This window comes from Eublepharis macularius, chromosome 7 (genome assembly GCF_028583425.1).
Source record: "Eublepharis macularius isolate TG4126 chromosome 7, MPM_Emac_v1.0, whole genome shotgun sequence".
Taxonomy (NCBI): domain Eukaryota; kingdom Metazoa; phylum Chordata; class Lepidosauria; order Squamata; family Eublepharidae; genus Eublepharis; species Eublepharis macularius.
The window spans coordinates 113,305,959-113,328,658 of record NC_072796.1 but is presented as its reverse complement, the minus strand read 5'-3'; the positions used below and the strand labels follow the sequence as shown (position 1 = coordinate 113,328,658).

At 44.3% G+C, this 22,700-nt stretch overlaps 1 protein-coding gene across 3 annotated transcripts; it reads left to right on the top strand.

Annotated features, from left to right (window-relative positions):
• Positions 1-7,106: 7,106 nt before the first annotated feature.
• Positions 7,107-22,130, top strand: RRM2B (ribonucleotide reductase regulatory TP53 inducible subunit M2B). Of its 3 annotated transcripts, none has more exons than XM_054985668.1 (9): positions 7,107-7,526; positions 11,582-11,737; positions 12,396-12,512; positions 13,516-13,649; positions 15,498-15,592; positions 17,881-18,014; positions 18,972-19,076; positions 19,700-19,813; positions 21,035-22,130. In XM_054985668.1, exons 1-9 carry the CDS (start codon positions 7,476-7,478, stop codon positions 21,185-21,187), a joined length of 1,059 nt encoding a protein of 352 aa, XP_054841643.1. In that variant the 5' UTR covers positions 7,107-7,475; the 3' UTR covers positions 21,188-22,130. The 3 variants fall into 3 exon arrangements, with proteins under 3 accessions (XP_054841643.1, XP_054841644.1, XP_054841645.1); XM_054985669.1 differs by lacking the exon at positions 7,107-7,526 and adding an exon at positions 7,613-7,685; XM_054985670.1 differs by lacking the exon at positions 7,107-7,526 and adding an exon at positions 7,862-7,925.
• Positions 22,131-22,700: the final 570 nt, after the last annotated feature.

Below are 22,700 nucleotides of genomic sequence, written 5' to 3'. Positions count from 1 at the left end.
CATTAACTGTCTGACTTAAGTTAGTTTCTTTTAACCTGCAGTAGAGAAAAGAGAGATCTGTAGGAAAGCTTTAGTTGTGTTTTGATTTTTACCCAACACTTGAAAAAGGTACTGAGGTGGCTTCTTTAAATGATTTCCATTTGCTGATTCACAGGGCTTGTTTTAAAGCTAACATTGAGGCTCTTTTTGCTTTGATTTGGTTTTTTGTTAGTCTGTTCTTCAGATGTTAGTGGGCCTTCTGGCTCAGTTAAGACAGTGAGCTGCTTGGACCTGTCAAACATAAGGGCTTAGTATCTGCATCAAGATGCCCGACTCCTTGAACCACAGATTTTTGATCTCACTAGCTAGATAGTGGGGTCTGGCGATAGGTGGATACTAGGCAGCCTTCCACTGTGAGGTCTATATAAACTGTAACTAAGAGATGGTCAAGCACCATCCCTGCTTGTCTGATTTACTGCATATTCCTAATTTTTCACTTCTGTTAGCTATTTCCCCTCCTATTTTTCTCATTAATTGCATTTAAATTGAGTGCACAGTAGTTGTTAAATTAGGCTTCTGTAAGTTGAGCAGATATATGATGTAATGTCTAGTTTTGATGGAGGCAATTTAAATCAGATAGGAATTTGCAAAACTTAAGTCATCACTTAGTGTGTGTGTGTATGTGTGTGTGTGTGTTTGTGAGAGAGGGGGGGAGATTGATTGAAAGGTATGTTTCATTCACAGTTGCTATATCTACAACTGAGCACACAAATTAAGTATGCACTGCTACTTTCATTCTGCCTGCTATGGTCTCTGCCGTAACTCTGGCTCTTCCACTTGAACTAGGACAGAGGAGGAAAGGAACTTTAGCACCATAACACTACTTGCTTTTGCTGCCCAGAGGTCAGTGGAGCAGTTTAAACTTCAGTAGCAATTAAAAAGTAGTGACGGTCTCATCTGAATTAAACTCATAGTAATTCTTAATTTGTTCACCATAACCACAGTAAACATCAGGAAGTTCTGGAAAGGGTGACTTCTTAAAAATATTCCTCCCACTTGGACAAGACGCCTTCCAAAGCACTCACTCCATGCAGCATAGTGTGCTCAGCTCCGCTCCCAATACAGACATAAGTGCTGAGCTACAGTGCCTGTTTGTATCTCAACTCTTGCTGTGCTCTGTACTTCATTAATTGTGGAAGAGAAGCATTTCTCAGTCAACTGGAACCTTTCTCCTTTTGATGAAGGGAGCTTTTACTATCAAACGCTTATACCCTGGTCTTTAAGGTGCCACTGTACTCAAATCTTGATGCTTTTGAGAAACAGGGCTGAGGAAAAATATATCCTAAGAGTAATGTTCTGTTTTCCCCATTCCTCAAAACCAGAGAATTTTTAGTCTTTTATCACTATTTAAAGGAGAAATGGAGCATGATAGTCAGTGGAGGGAATTCTGTATTGAGAAGTATGCCACTATAAAGCCCTGATTGCAGATAAGGTATCTGGGTTCCTTAAAAAGTGTAGCAAAAATGTAGCATTTAATGTCCTCATTCTTTTGCCTAACTTTCACAGTTACAATTATTTCACAGCTAAAATGCAAATATCATCAGTCCATAATGTTGTCATTTTTAATCTCTATTGGTAAAATGTCCCAATGATGCTAGGGATATTAATCCGAAAACAAGTGAAACCTGATTAGCTGAAATGAAGCCAGTTGACTCCAATCACATCTGATAGTACCAAAAGGCTGAGCTTACGAGCGACTGTTTTTGGCATAGAAGAGCATTAAGATCAGGTTGAAGGAGCTGAAGGCAAAACAGGTAGACACACATGAATAAGGAACAACCTCTGTGCTAGTGCAGGAGTGACAACCAACAACATGGAACATTGTAGAAGTACTTGGCACGTCTTACACCATCTTGCCTCATCTATCTTTGTCCAAAGTTTGAATTTTTCTGTCCCTGCCTGGAAAACTTTAATCCAGGAAACCTTGGACAATGTAAACCCAGTTGTCTACTGGGTTTACAGCCACGTGCCCCCTGGACCCATGCCCATCATAGGCCGATGGTCTATAGTCCTCATTGGAGGCCATTGTTAACACGTCCTTGGGCACCGGGGTTTTTCCTGGGCCATTAAAGGAAGCCGTGGTGAGACCTCTCTTGAAGTAACCACCACCTTTGCAGACATCTGGATCGAGGCGGTTTGGCGCTGCTGATGTTATTGGATTTGTCAGCAGCGTTTGACACAGTTGATTACGATCTTCTGACCCACCGCCTCACCGATGTGGGGATACAAGGGACTGCCTTACAGTTGCTTGTCTCTTTTCTCCACGGTCGGGGACAGAGGGTGGCGCTTGGGGAGAAATTGTCACCCCATCACCCACTGGTGTGTGAGGTCCTGCAGGGGGCAATACTGTCCCCTTTATTGTTTAACATCTACATGCGCCCCCTTGCCCAGTTGGTGCGAAGTTTCTGGCTTGGGTGTCGTCAATATGCAGACGACACCCAGCTGTATCTGATGAACAGCTGGCCCGACTCAGCCCCAGATATCCTGGAACATGCGTTTGCAGCCGTGAATGATTGGTTGAAACAGAGTCGACTGAAACTGAACCCAACAAAGACAGAGGTCCTGTACTTGAGCCACGGGGGACTGGGTTCGGGACTCTGGCTCTCGGCCCTCGATGGGGCACAGCTTGTGCCAGTTCCGAGGGTCAGTCTGGGGGTGATCCTGGATGCCTCCCTGAAAATGGAGGCACAGGTCACAGTGGTTGTCAGGTCTTTTTTCCATCTGCGGCAGACCAGGCAACTTGTCCCCTGTCTACCTGTGACTTAACTACAGTGATCCAGGCAACGGTCATCTCTAGGTTAGACTACTGTAACTCGCTCTATGGGAGCCTACCCTTGAGCCTGACCTGGAGATTGCAACTGGTGCAAAATGCAGCAGCATGTATCATTATGAAAGCACCAAATAGGGTGCATATTACACCAATACTGCGAGAGCTGCATTGGTTGCCAGTGGAGTACCGGATCAGGTTCAAGGTTCTCGTATTGACCTATAAGGCCTTGTGCGGACTGGGGCCAGCGTACTTGAGGGACTGTCTCTCCCTGTATATTCCCCGGAGGACCCTCCGACCAGGAGAAAAACAACTGTTATTGGTCCCTGGCCCCAAGGAGGCCCGCCTCGACTACAGCCAGGGCTTTTTCAGTCCTGGCTCCTACCTGGTGGAATGCTCCGTCTACTGAGACCAGGGCCCGGCAGGATTTACTATCTGCTGGGCCTGTAAGAGAGAGTTGTTCCACCAGGCTCATGGCTGAGCTTGGGCCTACACTGGCCAGAGGATGCAACATCTACCCCCCTCCCCATGAAAGTTGCCCACCACTGTTTGTTTTCCAGCTGCTGTTACTGTGCTGCTATATCCAGCTGTATCGTTGGTTATTAGTTGTATTGCTGCCGCCAGGCAAAAGAGTGCTGCTATTTTAATATGATGTTTTATATGGAATGTTTAAAAATGATTTTAAGGTTGTTATCCGCCCTGAGCCCGCTTGCGGGGAGGGCGGAATACAAATATGATATAAATAAATAAATACTGCCATACTTACCTAGCCGCAGCAAACATCTGAGTAAATACTAATCACAATATAAAAGATTTTCACAGAAGAAAACTACACTACCTATTGTATGTTAGTGATTCCCCAGATACAGCAATGATTAGAGAGAATTTCTGAAATAAGCCTTTCCCGCAAACAACAAACAGGCTCCGTACAGCAGCATGACTCTCAGTGAAAACGACGATAACAAGTTGCAAATTCAGAACTATGCAAGATGGTGGCCGGCTAATCAATGTAAGCTTGTTGTTTAGACTAATCAGTGACGGTGCTGCCGTGTTATTACCCTTCATTTTGCCCTGTACAGTGATCTTGACATTGACTGAAATAAATGGGACATCCAATTCTTTTAAGGGACTGTGGCTTCCTTACTGAGGATGATTTTCACCGGTTGCGTGGATTTGTTAAGCTGCCTGTAGCTGTGCACAAGATTTCCAGCAGATCTTCACTGCAAACGTCCAAGAAAACATGCTGGGGAAGCCATGGAAAGAGCAGTGAACAAAGAAGCATTTGTTTCTTGCATGTGAAAGAAATTATCTAGATGTCACTGAGCGGGCTGTTCTTGATACTATTTGTTTTTGAGAAGTTTGGAAGAAATTTCAAATGATTTTTGTAACTGGCCAGACATAGAACAAACTTCAGAATCAAACAGAGGTCATATACAGGCAGTTCTCCTTATAAATAGATAAGGCTAAGCCCATTTTGGGACAGTCTGATACCTAAATATACCTGGTTTAAAAGCCTTCAAGATGAGGGATAAAATGTCAGACAAGTTTTCCTTGTCTGAGATTAAAGAGTTTAGTTTTGGATTCAAGAGAGGCTTTGGCAGTGATTACCAGTCTAGCTCAGAGTGTTGCAAGCTGCCAGTAACAAAGGACAAATTCCTTTCATAGTTTACACGTTCATGTATGTTTTGTTTTCAGGTAATAGTTTTTCAGAAACATGAAGGCAGTCATCAGTATTTGCAAATGTTGGAGATATTCCTGCCCCATTATGTGGCCTCTGGTTAGGCTTGGCATATTTCTGTAGTGCTCCAAAAAACAAACAAAACTTGTTTGACCAGAGATGATAGCAGGACAATAAAAGTGGCGTATTTGTCTTTTGCCAGTGGTGGTTGTATAACATCACTTTCAGGTTTTGTGGGGGAGAGGGTAACCAGCTATATTATAATGTCTTATCTGCAAAACAAAAAAGCCACGTGAGCAAAAGCCATGTGTGGCTTCATATCTGGAATTCTGACTACAGTATTTAAAAAAACAGGATCACTGCAATTTATTCTCGGGTGCTTTTTGACCCCGCTTCCCTATTTCATTTTCAAGTGCCATCCCTAGCCAGCAGTGTCTTTTAATTGCCTGGTGCTTTAGTTTTGCCTTTTCCTGGGAAAGGAAGACCAGAGTACCATGAATTACGAAGGGGCTGTCTTTCAAGAATGGAAATGCAGCAGGTCTAGGAGGTTCCTAACAGGTAAAAACTATGGAGAACACGTTATATCAGTCCCTCAATAGCTAGTGAGGTCATGGGACTACAGTAGCATTAAAGGCTGGCCAATATTTCCCTTAGTAATCTGAGATCTTCAGGAGAAATCCTGTTGTGTTTTCTCCCATTATTTGAAGCTTAATACTGATTATTCAGTAAGCCAAGGATTGAACCTGATACCATCCACGCTTCGTACCTTTCCAATCCTGGTATGGTCAAAGAGGATCATGCAAGTAGCGATCCCCTCTTCTTTTTAACAAATATCCAGCCTAATGAAAAGTTCAGGAAAACTCAAGAGCTTACACGCAATATTGTTTTATTATTTTTGTTGGTCCTCAGTTTTAGGAAAGACCTTCCTAAGGTACAAGTGCAGGGCTCAAGGAGGCACTGAGCAGCCTCAGCCCTGCTTCAAGCAGCTCTGCAGTATCATGTGCCTTCTAGCCATGCCCTGGGCCTATTAAAAGATTTAGAAGTCAAAAAAGAAAGGAATGGAAGGAAGGGGAGAATCATGTAAGATTTAATACTGGCTTGAAGTTTTATGAGTCTTGAAGAAAATGCGTATTTCATGCATTGTTTCAGATAGGTTGCAACCTGCAAGTATTTGCTCAGTGAAGTGGTCTACCCACATGAGCAGAGAAATTACACTTGGGAAGACAGCAGCAGCAGCAGCTTCAGTTGATCCTATGAGTCAGCTACTTGGATATCATACACTTCTGACCCAGCTAAATGATTTGCGTGTTTTCTAAGGAGACAATTTCAAGTGGGCAGCTATGTTGGTTTGCCGTTGAGCAAGATCCAGGTCCAATAGCACCTTAAAGACCAACTAGATTGTCAAGATACGAGCTTTCAAGAGTTAAAGAGCCACTCAAAAGCTAATACCTTGGCAATCTAGTTGGTCTTAAGGTGCTATTGGACTCAGATCGTGTTCTCCTAAGGAGACAGGAATTCAGCTGTTGGAACTGTGCTGTGAAACCATTTCACATTCTGAAGGCTCTTACTCTCCACATCTCCTCAGATCAACCCATACCTTTGCTTGGCTGGGCAGGTAGCCGCTAACCAGCCCCACCCTAGAGTTACTAGCTCCAAGTTGGGAAATTCCTGGAGATATGGGCAGTGAAACCTAGAGAAAGTGGGAGTTGGGGAGAGAAAGGACCTCGGCATGACATAATTCCATAGAGTCCACCCCCTGAAGCAGCCATTTTCTCCAGGTGAACTGATCTCTGTGGCTGGCAGATCAGTTGTAATTCTGGGAGATCTCCAGACCCTACCTGGAAGCTGGTAAACCTACCCCAGCAAAACACAAATCACAAACTTGGGTATTCATTATTTCTTCAGAGAAGGCTGCCTCTTAAATAGGTGAATAATAGGGTTGCCATCTCCAAGTTGTAAAATTCCTGGAGATTTGGGGGGGGGGTGAAACCTGGAGATGGCAGGCCGTGGGGAGGGAAAGGACCTCGGCATGGTATAATTCCATAGAGTCCACCCTCCAAATCAGCCGTTTTCTGCAGGTGAACTGATTTCTGTGGCCTGGAAATCAGTTGTAATTCCTGGAGATATCCAGCCACCACCTGAAGGCTAACTAAAACTAAGAGCTCCTCCGAAACAACTCACAAACAAGAAGAAGGCACTGCCTGTCGGAGGATGAAGCCGAAAAATTAGTAATTTGAATTTTATAAAGTGCTCAACAGTGCAAATTAATATATTACAAATATGATACAGTCAATAAAGTCAATAAATATAGGCACCACCTGGAGGCTGGCAACCCTAGTGAATAACCTAAGGAAAAATATTTATGGGAGACAGGGCTTGGCTCTTGGATATAACAGCAAACAAGGTTGACCAGCAGAACCTCAGTTTACGAAACGATTGAGGGGAAGCACCACAAACAAGCCATTGCCGTTTCCCTCAGGCTGTGTACATACTTGGTTGTTACATGTGACTGAGGCCACACCGGAGGGGGCAGGTACCCTTGAGCCTCGGCACTCGTCATGCGCTGCTCCTTTCTCCCGTTTGTTACACTAAGTCTAGGCTTTCGGGCTTTCCCCCCATGAACTGAAATCCCTTCTCTGCTTTGTGCATTCGGCATCCATTTGCTTTGCTTCGTGACTATCTGGTCAGTGTAAGCTTTCGTATGGATATGTGTTGCGTTTTGATTCCGAGCCACCAGGACTAATTACAACCACGCCAAGCAGAGGCTCCCTGCTGAACCGCGCAGCGTCCGCCTGACTTCTCCTCTCTCCCACGCTCCGGCGCGTTTTGCAAATCAGCTGCAGTCCCGCCTCCTCGACCACCGGAGCCCGGGCCTGGTCTGCAGCTGCGCCGCCTGTAGTTCCTGGGCCCGCCGGCGGGGCTGGCTGTGGTGCGGCGGCGCTCGTCCGCGTTGCCGGCTTCGGCCGTCGCTCGCTCGCCTGCCCTTGCACCATGGGCGAACGCCGGGCTTGCCGTGAGCCTGGCGGAGCTGCTAGGCCGGAGGTGAGCGGAAGAGCGAAACGCCGCCATCGGGTCAAAGGGATGGCGTAGCTACTTAAGGATGGGGCGGCCGATGCATCCAGTTCCGAATCGTGGAGAAACAAACAAGGGGGAGGAGATGGTGGCATATTGAAGCGCGCTGGTTGGAGACACCGGGCTCAGGTTGTGTTTCTGGTTGGCGGGGAGGAGGCGGCGTTAACCCCCCTGAACTCACTTTGGCGCCTACTTCCGAGTAAGCATGCCGGAAGGATCTGCCCATAAACGCGGTAGAGGTTACCATCCGGAGGAAGCTGCATATAGACTAGGCTCAGCTAGAATTTAAAACTCTTGCTCACGGTGCAATCCTGGGCAGAGTTACTGCAGTTGAAGCCGGTGGGGTCCGAGTGGAGAAAGTCTACCCAGGTCTGCGTTGTCAGAGTCTCTCGAGACTGGCGCTTGCTTTCGTTGCAACAACACGCTATCCTGCTGCGCCTATGGACTTATTCTCAGAAGGTTTTAGGTGGGTGGGCCTGTTAGTCTGCAGCAGAACAGCAGGATTTGAATCCGGGGCACCTTAGTGTCCCAACAAGATATTCAGGGTAATCTTGTTGGTCTCTGAGATGCCACGGGACTCAAATCCGAACATAATGTTTTATCACACTTAGGACCTGACAAAAGACTCACCTTTTTGTTGTGACGTTCTGGCATTGGTAAACAGAGTAGGATCTTCATGCTGTACCTGAAAGTCTCACAAAAAGTGATTTAAACTCCAAGAGTTGTCTGAAGCAGGGCAAGAGATTGTAGTTTAAAAGATACAAGAATTCTCAGGTAGCTAGAATGAGAGAGACTTGGAGACCCCAAAGAGCCACTCCCAGTCAGATTAACCCTAGAATAAACCAGGTTCTTCTGATTTAGAACTTCTGCCCCCTGAGTTATCGGAGTTGTTCACTGATGAGGGGAAGACACTGCTCATGTTTAGAGGCACCATCTTTATTCATATTGTTTAGGATGGAGCCACGCAAGCCTTGTCTCTCTCCCCCACACCCCCCCCCCCGCTCTTCTTTCCCAGTATTCAACCTGATTTCTGTTCTCTTTGTGTTACCTGAAATCACTGCATTTTTCCTTTGTTACTGGGGGGATTGGGAGGAATAGAAGCTGGGTTTAGGTTATGCCCATATAGCATGTTGATCATACATAAAGCACGTATTATGGCCTGCAAGGTGCTTGATAAACCTTCCAGTTTTGTAGGTCCAGACAGGCAGGAAAGGAAGTTGCCGCATAGGGCTTAACTTTGGCTTAAGGTATACTGCTGTGGTGATGGTACATAGTAGTTGAAATTAATAGTGTTTAATCAAGCATGTTTTGTTACCTAAAATCTTGCATTTTTTTCTCTTCAGTGACGTAGGTCTGTCTATTTAGAACATTTTATCCCACCTTCAAGAAGCTCAAGGGGATGTACAATGCTTTCACTCAAAACAGCCCTGTGAGATAGGTTAGGCCAGGGGTCATTTCGTAGAAGAAGAGCTGGAGGAACTTATTAGCATAGCTCATTAGCATATGCCACACCCCTTGCCATCACCAGAAGTGTGTCATTGGCATAGCTGATTTGCATATGCCACACCCCTGGACATCACCTATCCTGGCTATTTTGGACCCAATCCTGGTCATTCTGGGCCAAAATTGGGCCAAAAACGGCAAAAAGCGGCTGACAGTGGCTGAAAAGGGCCCCCAAATGGTCAGAATCGGGCCGCTGCTGAGTGGGAGAGTGATCCACCACCTGTCAGAGGCCCAATCCAGGCTGAAATGGGCCAAAAATGGCCAAGAGTCAGGTGGGCGGGGCCACCTGACGTGTGACCTCTTTGGGGAACTGCCGGAACTGCATTCCTGCGCGTTCCCCCTCGAAATGAGCCCTGGGTTAGGCTACTGTTTCTCAACCTGTGGTTCAGGGCCCAAAATTGGGTCACAAAGCCTCTGAAGCTGGGTCTGAGCAACTAACACTGCGATAGTAGATCGAAGAAGGGGGGAAAGAGCTGGAGAATGGATGGGAGCTGTTCAGCTCATGGGAGAGTGAGAGGAGGAGAGAAAATTGTGTGTGCAAGCATAGGCTCTGCTTTGGCACTGCTTCCCAAACCTTCCCAAGCAGCCCAACCTCTTGCCGGTTCCCTGCAGTACTTCACTGACCTCTTCCTGCTGTGAGAGGTTTACTGCACTGAGCCACCCACCTTGTTGATGACATCTGCCATCTTCCTGCATCTCCTCAACTCAGCATCCTTCCCCCCCCCCCCTGCACCTTCTCAGTCTCTTGGGCCAGCACTGGATGGGTCACCATACTAAGTAAATTTGGACTTGTGGGTCACCATAGGCTGAGGAAGTGTTACTGGGCTGGAGCTACTCGCAGTGCCACCCTAAGCAGAGTTACACCCTTTGAAGTTCCTTCACTTCACTGGGTTTAGGATTGCCCTGTCAACCATTTTTCAGGGCACAATGGGGATATGAACCCAGATGTGTCTGACACACTGTCATATGAACCCAGTGTGTCTGACACACTGTCTGTTACATCACACTGCTTCTCAGTTGAGTGGAAAATCCAACAGAAGATAAGTTAACTGTATGATATTACATATATTTTATGACTAGTAATGCTGTCTGTACACAGTATATGCTTGGCATGTCTGCATGGAGGATCCATGTGCAAGCCCACCCATCCTGGGAATGAGAGAAGGTGGGAGGGTATCCTTGCCTTGCACTGGACTCCCATCTAAGTGACAAGGCTGCCTCAGGTTTTGCAGTGTGCAGAAAAGAGACATCTCTGCCCAACAGCATTTTCTGTACTTCTGGTTGTGGTAGTTACAGCTGGTGGCACTACCTGTGGACATCACACAGCTACTCGGTGTCCATGGATGTTTGAGGGTCCTTTTGATTTGAGTCTTGACCTTGAGGTGGTCCAATACCTGGAAGGATCTGCCAAGCAACACGCAAAAGACTTCACTGCAGGCAGTAAAAGATCTTTATTGAAAAGCTGCTAGTATCAGGACGGAGGTTACTCCATCTTTGCCAGGAATACCGTTTACATGCAAGCATCAAACATATATAGGCTTTCCAAGCGTGGGCAAATTCTAAAATCCCTCCCCCCAGTCTAATGGTCAGCTACGCTCAGCTGGAAAGCATCTAAGCTGGAAAACAGCAGAAATGATGTATGGGATTTCCAAAGTTGTGATGTTTGTGCAAGCACCTCTTCCCAGACTAAGGAGAGAGGCCCCTGGTGCAGTTCAGAGAGTAGAAAGATAACAGCAGGAACAAATGCCTCCCTTGCATAGTTCCACATCACGGGTCTGAAAGACAAGGAGAGTACTATTAGCAGTCCAGTCAAGGAATAGCCTCAGCATTTATTAACCATAACCATAACACAAAGCATTAGACTACAGTGGTAACAGCAGGATGTTACTGGGTATGATCGGTAATGCTAAGCATCTGACAATACCATGGGGATGGACTGGCCTCTTGCCAAGAGTATGGGATAATTGCTGCAAGATTCTTTGTCTAGAAGAGGCCACAAGAACATGTAGGGACCGGAGCTTCTGAGCGATTATTGCAGCTCCGAGGGCACTCTCTGCTTCCCAGCAGAGGCTTTTAAATGGCTTAGAGATGACGGTTCAATACACTTCCGAGCCATACAATGGAGAGTGCCTATCCCTTGTCCAAATAACGGGGCAGGTGCAAGGTTATCTGCACAATACAAACAGATGACAGTCAATCAAGATCCTTGCATTGTTGAGTTGAGGTTTGTTGAGGTTTGGGCTCTGCAGCCACCCCCTGTCTGTAATACACACACATGGTAGAACTTCTAGGGCTGAAGTTAGATAGACTGAGAATGAATGTGTATCTGATCCAACTGTAAAAAAAAAAACCTCAATACAAAGTTTTACTGCTAAGTGTAGCAGAAAGGGATCTTGATAATGAATCTGTTTAGATTGGTGGATTTCGCAAGGATTCAGATATTTTCTTAGGTAAAAGGTAAAAGAAGGAACAAGGTGATGCGTAAGAATGACATGTTGTATGACCTTACGCTCTTGCTTTAGAGGTTTTCTTCAGATGCTGTTGAAAATGGGTTCAAGTCAAATGAAGAACCTCTCCTAAGAAAAAATCCCCGCCGATTTGTCATTTTCCCAATCCAGTATCCTGACATATGGAAAATGTACAAGCAAGCTCAAGCTTCTTTCTGGACCGTAGAAGAAGTGAGTCATATGCAGGGTTGTGTGTGTCTTTCAAAGTACCAACTTCTCCATAAAGGGGGCTTCCCTTCTGCTTGTACAAAATAGTACTTTTGGCAAGGCCTTAATGCGTTCAACTTTGAACAAGTCATGCACGTGCTCTTGGCCTTTCTGTACCCATTTGGAAACTTTCCCCCTATCTTTGCACCCTGCATGGGAAGCTGCATCAAGAAGATCAGAGGGCGGTGGGACAGCGTTCATACACCACTCCTCACACCAATCCCTGCTGGTGCCACCCCTCTCCACCCCCTTCCTCCTTTATTGCATCAGCCCAGAAAGGTCAACCTGATGAGAATCACGCCAGGCCCTCCGGCAGTCCAGCAGCCCTCAGCTGTTACAGAAGAGAGCCCACAAAAGGGCTGGGGGTGGGGCTGAAACTGAGCTTAGTGCTGCTTTTTTGAAGGTGGCACTGAGCTCCACCTCCCTCTGGATTGGCCACAGGCAGAGCTTTCACACAGAGGTTCTGCCTGCAGTTGTAGTCCCTTTAAGTCAGAGCAAAGGAGGTATTCCACTTGGGGGGAAAAGCCTCACAGCCTTTGAACGTTAACAGGAATTGTCTATTCATTTTCAACAACAGTTTCTTTTGGTTCGGTCATACAGATTTTTCTCCTTCCTTACAAAGGTTGACTTATCAAAGGACCTTCCTCACTGGAACAAGCTGAAACCGGAAGAAAAATACTTCATTTCACATATCTTAGCTTTTTTTGCAGCCAGTGATGGAATAGTGAATGAAAACCTGGTGAGATTTTGACATTTTGCACTTCAAATAGCTATACAGTGTTTATAGATGTATCAGCAGTGTTGTTACGGATAATGTCCATACTTCTGGTGTTCAAACGGATAAGTTTACTTATCCTCAGTCTGCCATGCTAGGTCTGTTTAACCGAAGCATGATGATCCGGAGGGCAGTGCTTATGCCTGGGGGGAAATGGTAGAATAGCAGGCAGAGCTCCCAAAAGTCCAGAGAAAATATTAAAAGGTAAGGTAGCATAGAGATGCTCCTTGCTGTTAAAGAAATGTCCTGAATTTCCAAAGAAAGAAAAATGGAGTGGGCAGCCTCTGAGCAAACGGAGGGGGTGAGACTGCAGCCCCGCTTGGACTGGCAGAGCAGTGGAGTTACAGGAGCCAGCGCAAAGGAGTATCAAGTAAACGACTGTAAAATACAGAAGTTCAGGGTGAGCCCAGGATAAGCACCTGTGGATTTCATGGCTCTGGTTGGATTAAAGGGGGGAGGGGTTCTTCCCAGAAAGGCAAGAACTGTTGATCATATCCAGGCATGGGGATATTCTGAGTCGACAAAAGGGCCTGGCAGGGTGGAGGCTTCACCCATGGCTGAGGCAGGCTGGTAGGAGACATTCAGGCAAAGTTTATAAGAATTATCAGTCCTACCTGCAGCTAGATAGTAATTAGATTTTGCTATCAGAAGGACTTTCATTTGCTGATGAAACTACATTGATAGACCCAAACTCACCTTTGTGAGCTCTCTCAGCAATGGGTAGTCATCAAGATGCCCCATCAGTGGATCAGTCTCCTGCCCAAGGTTTTGGCCATTTCAGTAGCATAGCCTGACTAAGGAGTGCCACGACCTCCCCTTCTCCAAAGCGAGGCATTGCTAGCTCCTAAATGGCTGTCAAGGTGCAAATTGAACCAAGGGGGAGTCGGTGCAGACAGCACATGTCTAAGAAGGAAGTCGTTGGTGACAGAGGGGTGAATATATATATGTGTGATTTTCTTGTTGACAGGTAGAGCGTTTTAGCCAAGAGGTACAGATTCCAGAGGCTCGCTGTTTCTACGGCTTTCAGATACTGATAGAAAATGTTCATTCAGAGATGTATAGTTTGTTAATAGACACTTACATTAAGGACCCTGAGAAAAGGTAATCGCCGTAAGTATTGTCTCAGTGCTATGAATAGCCAGTCTTAGCAGACTCGTGTATTCCCTGTATAGGGTTCCTGCCACACTGCTTGGCTCTGCATTGCTGTGATTTGAACAGCATGGTCTCTATACCGAAGTAATCCAAATTCTAAATAAAAAGGCTGAGACCTGTGCAGATTGTGCAAATTAAGAAAATTAACAGGTATTTTCTTGTTTTGTATAATTTTCTGCTAATTATGGGAGTGGTAATGAGCTAGGCAGGGCACTGAGGCCCTTCCCCTCGCTATTTAAACACTTCTTTGGCCCACAACTTCTGAGATTGTACCAGAGATTGCCCAAATATTGTCATGTGAATATAACAACAACAACATTCAATTTATATACTGCCCTTCAGGACAACTTAATGCCCACTCAGAGCAGTTTACAAGGTGTGTTGTTATCCTCACAGCAATCACCCTGTGAGGTGGGTGGGGCTGAGAGAGCTCTGAAAGAGCTTTGATTGGCCCAAGGTTACCCAGCTGGCTTCAGGCAGAAGAGTGGGGAATCAAACCCAGCTGTCCAGATTAGAGTCCTGCCTCTCTTAACCACTGTATCAAACTGGCTGTCATTATGCTGTATATGTTTTGAGCATTGGCTAGTGCCTGAGGGCCTGTCTGTTCAGGACCTTCTCTTGCTGTGACCAGCTTGGTGTTTCACATTAGAAATGAGAAGTAATATCCACAGAAAAGGAGGCATTAGATTGCACAGGGTTTGTGAAATGTAAACTCTGCCTCCTGTACCATTCTTATTCTTTCTCTTGTCCGCCGGGTAGGCTAGTGGGGGTCAGGGTTGGGCGTGGCTCACCTGCTATGTATTTGGCAGGTGCTGGAGGTGTACAGTTGGCGCTTTTGAGCCCTGAATGAGTTTAGGATTATTTCTTCCTGCTTGGAACTGTTCTTTCTTCTTAGGAAAAGGCCATCTTTTCCTTTTATCTTTAATTTTGCTGGACTATGTGATAAGTAGCTCAGGAAATTAGTGTGAAGCAAAGGTTTAAGAAAAGATCCTGGCGTGTTTCAAACTTCAGCTGTTCCTGAGGGAAAGATTTTTATACTGTGGCAGAGCTGCTCACTGGGTTGGTCAACACTTTTAAAAATATAAATATGATTTGCAGCATTCTGGGCATCTGTGTTTTTATTACTGGACTTATCTATTGCTGTCTTGTTGTGTTACTTCCGTTCTTAGTTCCTCAGTTTGTATTATGGGGGCCCCAAAGTGTGGGATCTGGGAAGTTCTTCATCTTAGGGTTTGATGGCAGGTTCTGAAAATGGTCCTTTCCCCATGGTCCAAGGTGTGCAGACTTCCCTGTTTTAACATGTGGGTACTTTCAGGAGACCACTTCATCATGCAATTGTTGGAACAGGACAGAATCACCTCTATACTGACTTTCCCCCTTAAATATAATCATGTGATGTGCTCCTGTCTTATTTAATATTGACCCTTTAACTTACCAGAAGATTTCCCTGTGGGCCACTGTTCTGGAAAGCCGTGGGCAGCCAGGAGCGAGTCAGTCCAGTCCTCGGTGGTTCTGGCAGCTCTTGGGACTTCTTGGCTTGGACCCAGCTAGTGGTGGTAAAGGAGGAGGCTACAGGCAAGCCAATGTCTGCTGTCATCATGATTGGCCTGGCCTGAGCTGAGAAAAGTGCTGCCCGTGCTTCAGGGACTGTTCTGGCTTGGTCTTGAGCCATTTCAATATTACATTCATCTTCCTTAAACTAGAAACTCTCCAGGGTACTCAAGGTGTGTTTGTGTGTGGGCACAGAACTGCCACAATGTCATGTCTCAGGTAATTATATTTTTTTTTAATTCACAGGGATTTTTTATTCAATGCTGTTGAAACTCTGCCTTGTGTCAAGAAGAAAGCAGATTGGGCACTGAGATGGATAAACGACAGGGAAGCTACTTTCGGTAGATGACTTTTGAATGATGTACTTCCAGTATGTGTGTTTCAGGTGAAGCTGTGTCCTGTGGAACTAACTCCAAGTTGACTTTATTTGGAGAATTTTTGCCCATTGCCCCTGGATTAATTGGGCCTTGAATGTTTGGGCTGCTTCCACAGAAAGGCTTATTTTTGCTTTGATTACAAAAATGGAGCACTTTTTTTAAAAAAAACGTTCATGTGATGTCATGGCCTAATTGCAGTCTGGTCATTTTTTCCCTCTCTGTGGTACACTCTATCCCATACCTGCTTTTCTCCAATGTTTTCGGGAAAATCCAACCATGTTACCAAGTGCGCATAGTCCAAGGCCCCTCTCCACATTGGCCGTTCTCCTTCCCTCAGCTTATTATCGCTGCCATTTTCCCTGCGGCACCACTAGAGGGCTGTTTTGGGGCTTTAAAAAAATCAGAAATTCTAGATCACTAAAGCATCATGATGTCACACAGATCTAGTTTACAGGTTCCTCTGAATTTCCAGCTTTTTAAACAAACAAAAAACGAACCCTTTTCATTACTGAGATACAGCTTTCTCTTTATATCTCTACAGCAAAAAGCACTAGAGATTTTGTTTAAAAAACCGAAAGTGGGGAATTCAGAGGAACTAGTACATTGTGGCAGTAGATCGTTACGATGTTAAAATGATCTGGCAAGTATACTTTTTTTTAAGCCCCAAAAGTTCATTGGAGTGGATGGGGTGGCTATCCCAGGAGACTGAGACATGGAAAGTATGGGGGAAATTGCTGTGTTGACACTCTGTAGCCACTGTGAATACCTGTTTTCCCAGCAGCTGTGAGAGCTACACAGAGAATTGCCAGCATGTGAAACATTTCAGCAAATTTTTATTTATTATTATTTTTAATTTTATTGGACTTCTATTCTGCCCTCCCCGCAAGCGGGCTCAGGGCAGATCACTTCATTTAAAACACAATAACATAATTATATGCATTTTCCATAAAATCAATAAAAACATTATAAAATCGCAATCAGTTATCATACAAAAATATAATAAAATTGGACTATTAGTCCAAAGAAATTGAGAAAGTTGCCTGGTAGGCAAATTACTCATTCTCCCTGCCCCTCCCCCTGTCCTATTACCTTCTTCTTTATATCCTGTCTGGAATAGGAGTGAGTAGAGTTGAATGTCAGGTAAGGAGAAATTGGAGCATGCTAGGGGGAGGATGGCACCTGCTAGGGTAATTCTGCTCACGCAGGAGAATGAAGTGGTAGCATGGGCTGTACCACTTATTGCTGTTGCCCTATGTTAAAATCTAACCTGCAGATAGAAAACTAGGGCATCAGGGAGAATGGATTTAGCCTGGTCCTTGTCTGCTGTGTAAATTTGATGGGCGCTTTCAACAAAGGGGAACACTGAATAATCTCTCCCACTCTGCCACACACATACATGTGTAGTCTGTTATAGTTTCAGTCTGTTCTATCACCTCTTCCTGTTGTACATTTAGGCCTCAGGCCTAGTTTAAATTTATGTATTTATTTTATTTAAAACTTTTCTATACTGCCTTTCTAACCAGTCAGCATCCCCAAGTTGGTGAACATTTCAAACATTAAAACAGCATTTAAAATACAAAAAAAAGTTTAAAACAATTAAATAAAACATAAACACATAGCCATGCAAACAGGGAGGAGGGATAATAAAAGTTAGTGAGGGAATGTAAGAGAAAAACCAGAATATCTTCACTCCCTGGTAGAAGACAATGATAGAGGGAGATGGATGAACCTCCCAAGGGAGGGAGATCCAAAGTTTCAACCGCAGCCTAAGTGTACCTCCTTCCCCCATCCCCTCTGTTATACTGACCCAAAACTGTCTTGTGGTAGACCTAAATATCGCGTAGAATGGATTTACCTGTATGCCTCATACTCGTATTTTATTTTTCTTCCTTTTAAAAAAAAGATGATTGTATTCTCATTTTTTTAAAAAAAATGAGAGTGTAGGGTTGTGGATTTTTTTTTTAAACGAATATTCATACAAACTGCTCCTTGGTGCTGCTTTTCCTTGCAAGTGAAACAGCGAGCCAAACGTTTTACTGCTCCTTGATGAAAACTCGGCATAGCGAAGGGGATCTAGGCGGTTGCTTTGGATTCTGGGTCCAGGCTGTGGCCTACCAGTTGATATTCCCTCTTGTATACATCTCTGTATCTTTATATCCTATTGCTGACAATGTTCTCCTCAGTATCTGAAGGAGGGATTGTGAGTTGTGTGACAAAACTGCCAGCATCTTTTGTCTTTTTTTTCCTCACAGGGGAAAGAGTGGTTGCTTTTGCTGCTGTTGAAGGGATCTTCTTTTCTGGCGCCTTTGCAGCTATATTTTGGCTCAAGAAAAGAGGACTAATGCCCGGGCTCACTTTCTCCAATGAACTCATTAGCAGAGATGAGGTAATTTGCAGGAGAAAATGCTTAAAGTGCTATTGAAGTTGGGTGATTATATGCAAAATAGTCAGAATAAAGCAGCAATCGACGCTAGGAGAATCAGACACATACTTTGTATTTAAAAGAGTAGGATATCAGCAAAGAAGCCTGAGAATATCACTGTTCTCAAAAGGAAATGTATGTGCAGATTTTTCTCCTCACCTTTCGCGTTATTTTAAAATATGAAAAATGGAGGTGGGGTAACAGCAAAGCTAGTTTAATCTAATACATTTTTGTGCTTCCAAGGACTATAGTGTGTCATACACAATTCTCTCTTCCTCCATTTTATCCTCACAACAAGCCTGTGAAGTAGGTTTGGTTGAGATGGTGACTGACCAAGGAGTTTAATGACATATTGGGAGATTTGAACTCACATCCTAGTATATTGTCGAAGGCTTTCATGGCCGGAGAACGATGGTTGTTGTGGGTTTTCCGGGCTGTATTGCTGTGGTCTTGGCGTTGTAGTTCCTGACGTTTCGCCAGCAGCTGTGACTGGCATCTTCAGAGGTGTAGCACCAAAAGACAGAGATCTCTCGTTTGACACTGAGAGATCTCTGTCTTTTTGGTGCTACACCACTGAAGATGCCAGTCACAGCTGCTGGCGAAACGTCAGGAACTACAATGCCATGGCGATACAGCCCGGAAAATCCACAACCACCATCACATCCCAGTCTCGCCAGATCCCTCTACACCAGGTTCATAGCTTCCATTGATTTCCAGATGTGCAGGGGGCTGTTGCGTGTTGGAAAAATGGTGCAGTGGCAGGAGGCTTAAACCCCCTCCCTTTTCCTGGTACTGTGTGAGCTGCCAGTTATATGTGAAAGCGCCCAAATGGAAGAGTAGCTTCTGGCAGCACTGGAATGCAGGCTGCATATTTTCAGGAGAAAGGAAAGGGTCACTAATAACTTTTCCTTTCATTTTCAGGGTCTCCATTGTGACTTTGCCTGCCTAATGTTTCAGTATTTAGTGAATAAACCTTCTGAGGGAAGAGTGAAAGAAATCATTGTCAATGCAGTTGAAATTGAACAGGTGTGTTTTGAAAAACTCTGCTGTGCCAACTTTCTGCAGAGGTTGGGAAGCTTTTGTGTGTGTGTGTTTTAGCGCATGCTTGTGTGTGTGTACCAGAATTACTAGGCAATTTTAAAAGTGACCCCCTCATTTCTGGTTATGTTGTTTCTAATTGTGTGGGCAGGATGTTGCTAAATGTTTTCATTAACACACTACATAGTACATATTAAGCAATCTATGAAAAATGGTTGGCTGCATCAGGGGTGTTTGTGTGGTCAAGATTGCCACTTTTGTATCGTGAGCTGCTGCATGTGATCAGCTCACAACATTATTAAAAGTAGCTGCAGTAACATGTTAATCCTGAGAAAGTAATAACACGTAAGCCCTGACCTGGATAGTCCAGGTGAGCCTGATCTCCCCAGATCTTGGAAGCTAAGCAAGGTTGGCCGTGGTTAATAATTGGAGGGGAGGCCTCCAAGAAAGACTAAGATTGCTATGCAGAGGCAGGCCGTGGCAAACCACCTCTGTTAGTCTCTTGCCTTGAAAACCCCAGCAGGGATTGCCATAAATCGGCTACAACTTGACAGCACTTTCCACCATCACTAACTTCTAAAAGATCAATATTTTTCCTTCTAACTTTGCAGGAGTTCTTAACAGAGGCCCTGCCGGTTGGCTTGATTGGAATGAATTGTACTCTGATGAAACAATATATTGAGTTTGTGGCAGACAGGCTGCTTCTGGAGCTGGGCTTCTCCAAGGTACAGCAGTTCATTGATCCTTCTTACGGTGACCTGTCATGTGAATTTCCCTTTAACTGTTTCAATACTGTACATGAACTCCACAATCACTTGCCAATTCTTTTTGCTTCTTGTAACCCAAACAGTCATGCTTTCCCCCTACCCTTTAAGGAGCTCAGGGCAACACGCACAGGGGACTTCCCTTCTGATGTTATCCTTACTGTAACTGTGTGAGAGTGATTGGCCCAAGGTTTCCTAATACGTGGAGGTTTGAGCCCATGTCTCTCCACTCAGAGTTCAGCACTGTAGTTATTATGCCCCCCTGGCTCCACTTCTCTAGACCTGAGTGCTTATAGAGCAAGCTGTTCACCTTTTGGTGATTGCCTTCTTTGGTCACTCTTGCCTGGCAGATTTCTTCACATATGTAAGTTTGTCATTCATTTTATTTGAGGAACTGGCTGCTGTTGTGATATCCATGGTTGTGAATATCCCAGTTCTTCACTCCTAACATTAAAAGTTGAATAATTATATATGAGTTTAACTTGAACAGTGGTGGTATCAGATGTGGACTTTCACATTCTGAATTTACCTTGGGTAAGGTAACTAAGAGCCCTTACCTGGGTAGCTTAGGAGAGCCTGATTTTGTCAGATCTCAGAAGCTAAGCAATGTCAGCCCTGGTTAGTAGTTGGATGAGAGACCTCCAGTGAAGACCACGGTTGCAGAGGCAGGCAATGGCAAACCACCTCTGTTAGTATCTTACTATAAAAACCCCAGTACGGGTTGCCATAAGTCAATTATGACTTGAGGGCAGGATTTCATTTTTCCAGATAATTAGAGTGTGACCCTAATCAGATTGACACCTTTCTAAATCCATTGAAGTCAATGAGTTTAGGAGGGTGTAACTCTGATTCATATTGCACCGCCAGTCAAGACTGGGAAAGAAGGAGGGGCAGTTCTCTGGTCTTTGTGGGGCAATAGTTGCGTTGGGGGAAGTGAGGGAGAATCAGAAGCACGAGCAAGTGACTGTGCAGAAATCTAGGAGCAGTTTTGTGGTCTTTACTGATGTCTGGACAGTGCTGTGGACAGAATTATTCCAGACTTTGCCTATGAAGAAGAGGAGGGACATCAGTTTTTCTTCTCTTGGGCTAGTAATGCCACCCAGCTGTTGTCAGAGTTTTATAAACCCCGTACATTGCCTCTTTCAGTAATTCTGGTTTAACAACCAGTGTGCTTCTTCTCAGGTCTTTCAAGCTGAAAACCCCTTCGACTTCATGGAGAATATTTCACTGGAAGGAAAAACTAATTTCTTTGAGAAGAGGGTTGCAGAATATCAGCGCTTTGCAGTGATGGCTGAAACAAACGATAACGTTTTCACTTTAGATGCTGACTTCTAGCCCAGGCATGAGGACTGAGCTGAAAATGTGTGCTCATTCATTGGTTTACTGCAGAAGTGTCTGTTTCTTCTACTTGAGTTGGAATGTTCTGGGAATGTTTTTTACCCCATTTCACACCATTTTAATACAATGTATTTATTGCAGATTGTGATGTAAGAATATTTTTATTTACTCTGTAACAAATGTTCCTGCTGTGAGATCATGCAACTTTCGTACTTAGTGGAGATTAATATCATTTTGACATTTGGGTAAATCTCTGTTCCTAATTATTTTACAAAGGGGTGGCAAGCTTTAATTGACGATTAATCAGAAAATGAAACAACTTGCAGTGCAATCCTAAGAGTGCATTCCCCAGATTAAGCCCCATTTAATAGACCTGAGTAGAATTCTGAGTAGACCTGCTGAGGATTTCTCTCTTAAGCTTTAACTTCCCCCATTCAGTTATGTTGCAAATTAAGGACACGCTACAGTCCAAGTGACAGAAGTGTCCTTAGCATCTTTTCTGTCCATGAGAAACACGTTTAAGGATGGCCTTTCCTTCCAGTCTTTATCCAGAGCTAGCAGTCTTTTGCATTGTAAACAGCTCTGGCTTTCCTGTAAGAATCAAAGACAAGTGATGCTGTCAGTTGAAATCAATGCACACAAGTCCTTTGAGGTCAACTTAGCACTACCATGACTGTTCTTTCTAGCTGGAGGATCAGAGTTCAGGAGGACTCTAGCAGCTGTTCATGGACTCTAGAAACTAGTTGCTATGGTAGACATAACAGGGAAAAAAAGGAAAAGGGTGCAGCAATATTTGTTGTTCCGAGTTCCTTGGAGGAAGAGCAAAATAAAATGCAGTAAGTAAGTAAAATTAATAACAAATCCCTGCAATGTGGGATAAACAGAAGAATGGTTTCACAAGCTGAATCTGTGAAGTTAAAATAAAATATTTTTAATTCAACTATTTTGCAATGAAACTGTATTTTGAATTAAAGTATTTTAGGAGGAATGTTGTGTGTGCTCTGGGAAATGAATATGGTGGGTGGGATCCAACTAATCGTGAATGCAGAGTTTGTAGAGGGCATCTCTGTCCCCTTTTTCTTCCCAGTGCTGTTCTCTGAGCCTCCTGAGTTTGTTTATTTTTATGGAATAGTTATATATGCCACCTTTCTCCTGATACAGGACCCAAGGTGGGAGAAAGCAGTCGATAGAATACAAAAATCATAATCTATTGGATTAAATAAAACAGATGATTAAGCCAGAGCCCTTTCAAACTGCCCTTTTAAATAGTTTGTATTTTTATTTACATTATTTATTGTCTACCTTTCTTACTTTTACACAGTGTAAGCCAATACAATCAACAGCTGGGGCATTCAATAAACAATGCAATAGGAGATGAAAATGCAAAATTTGCAGAAATTTGGAAAACAAGCAAAAATCCGAGACAGAGCTGGAACAATGCTGAAACGGAGCATAAGCAATTAAACATGACATAATAAGCAGTGCAGAAAAAACTCAGAGCATACTTGCA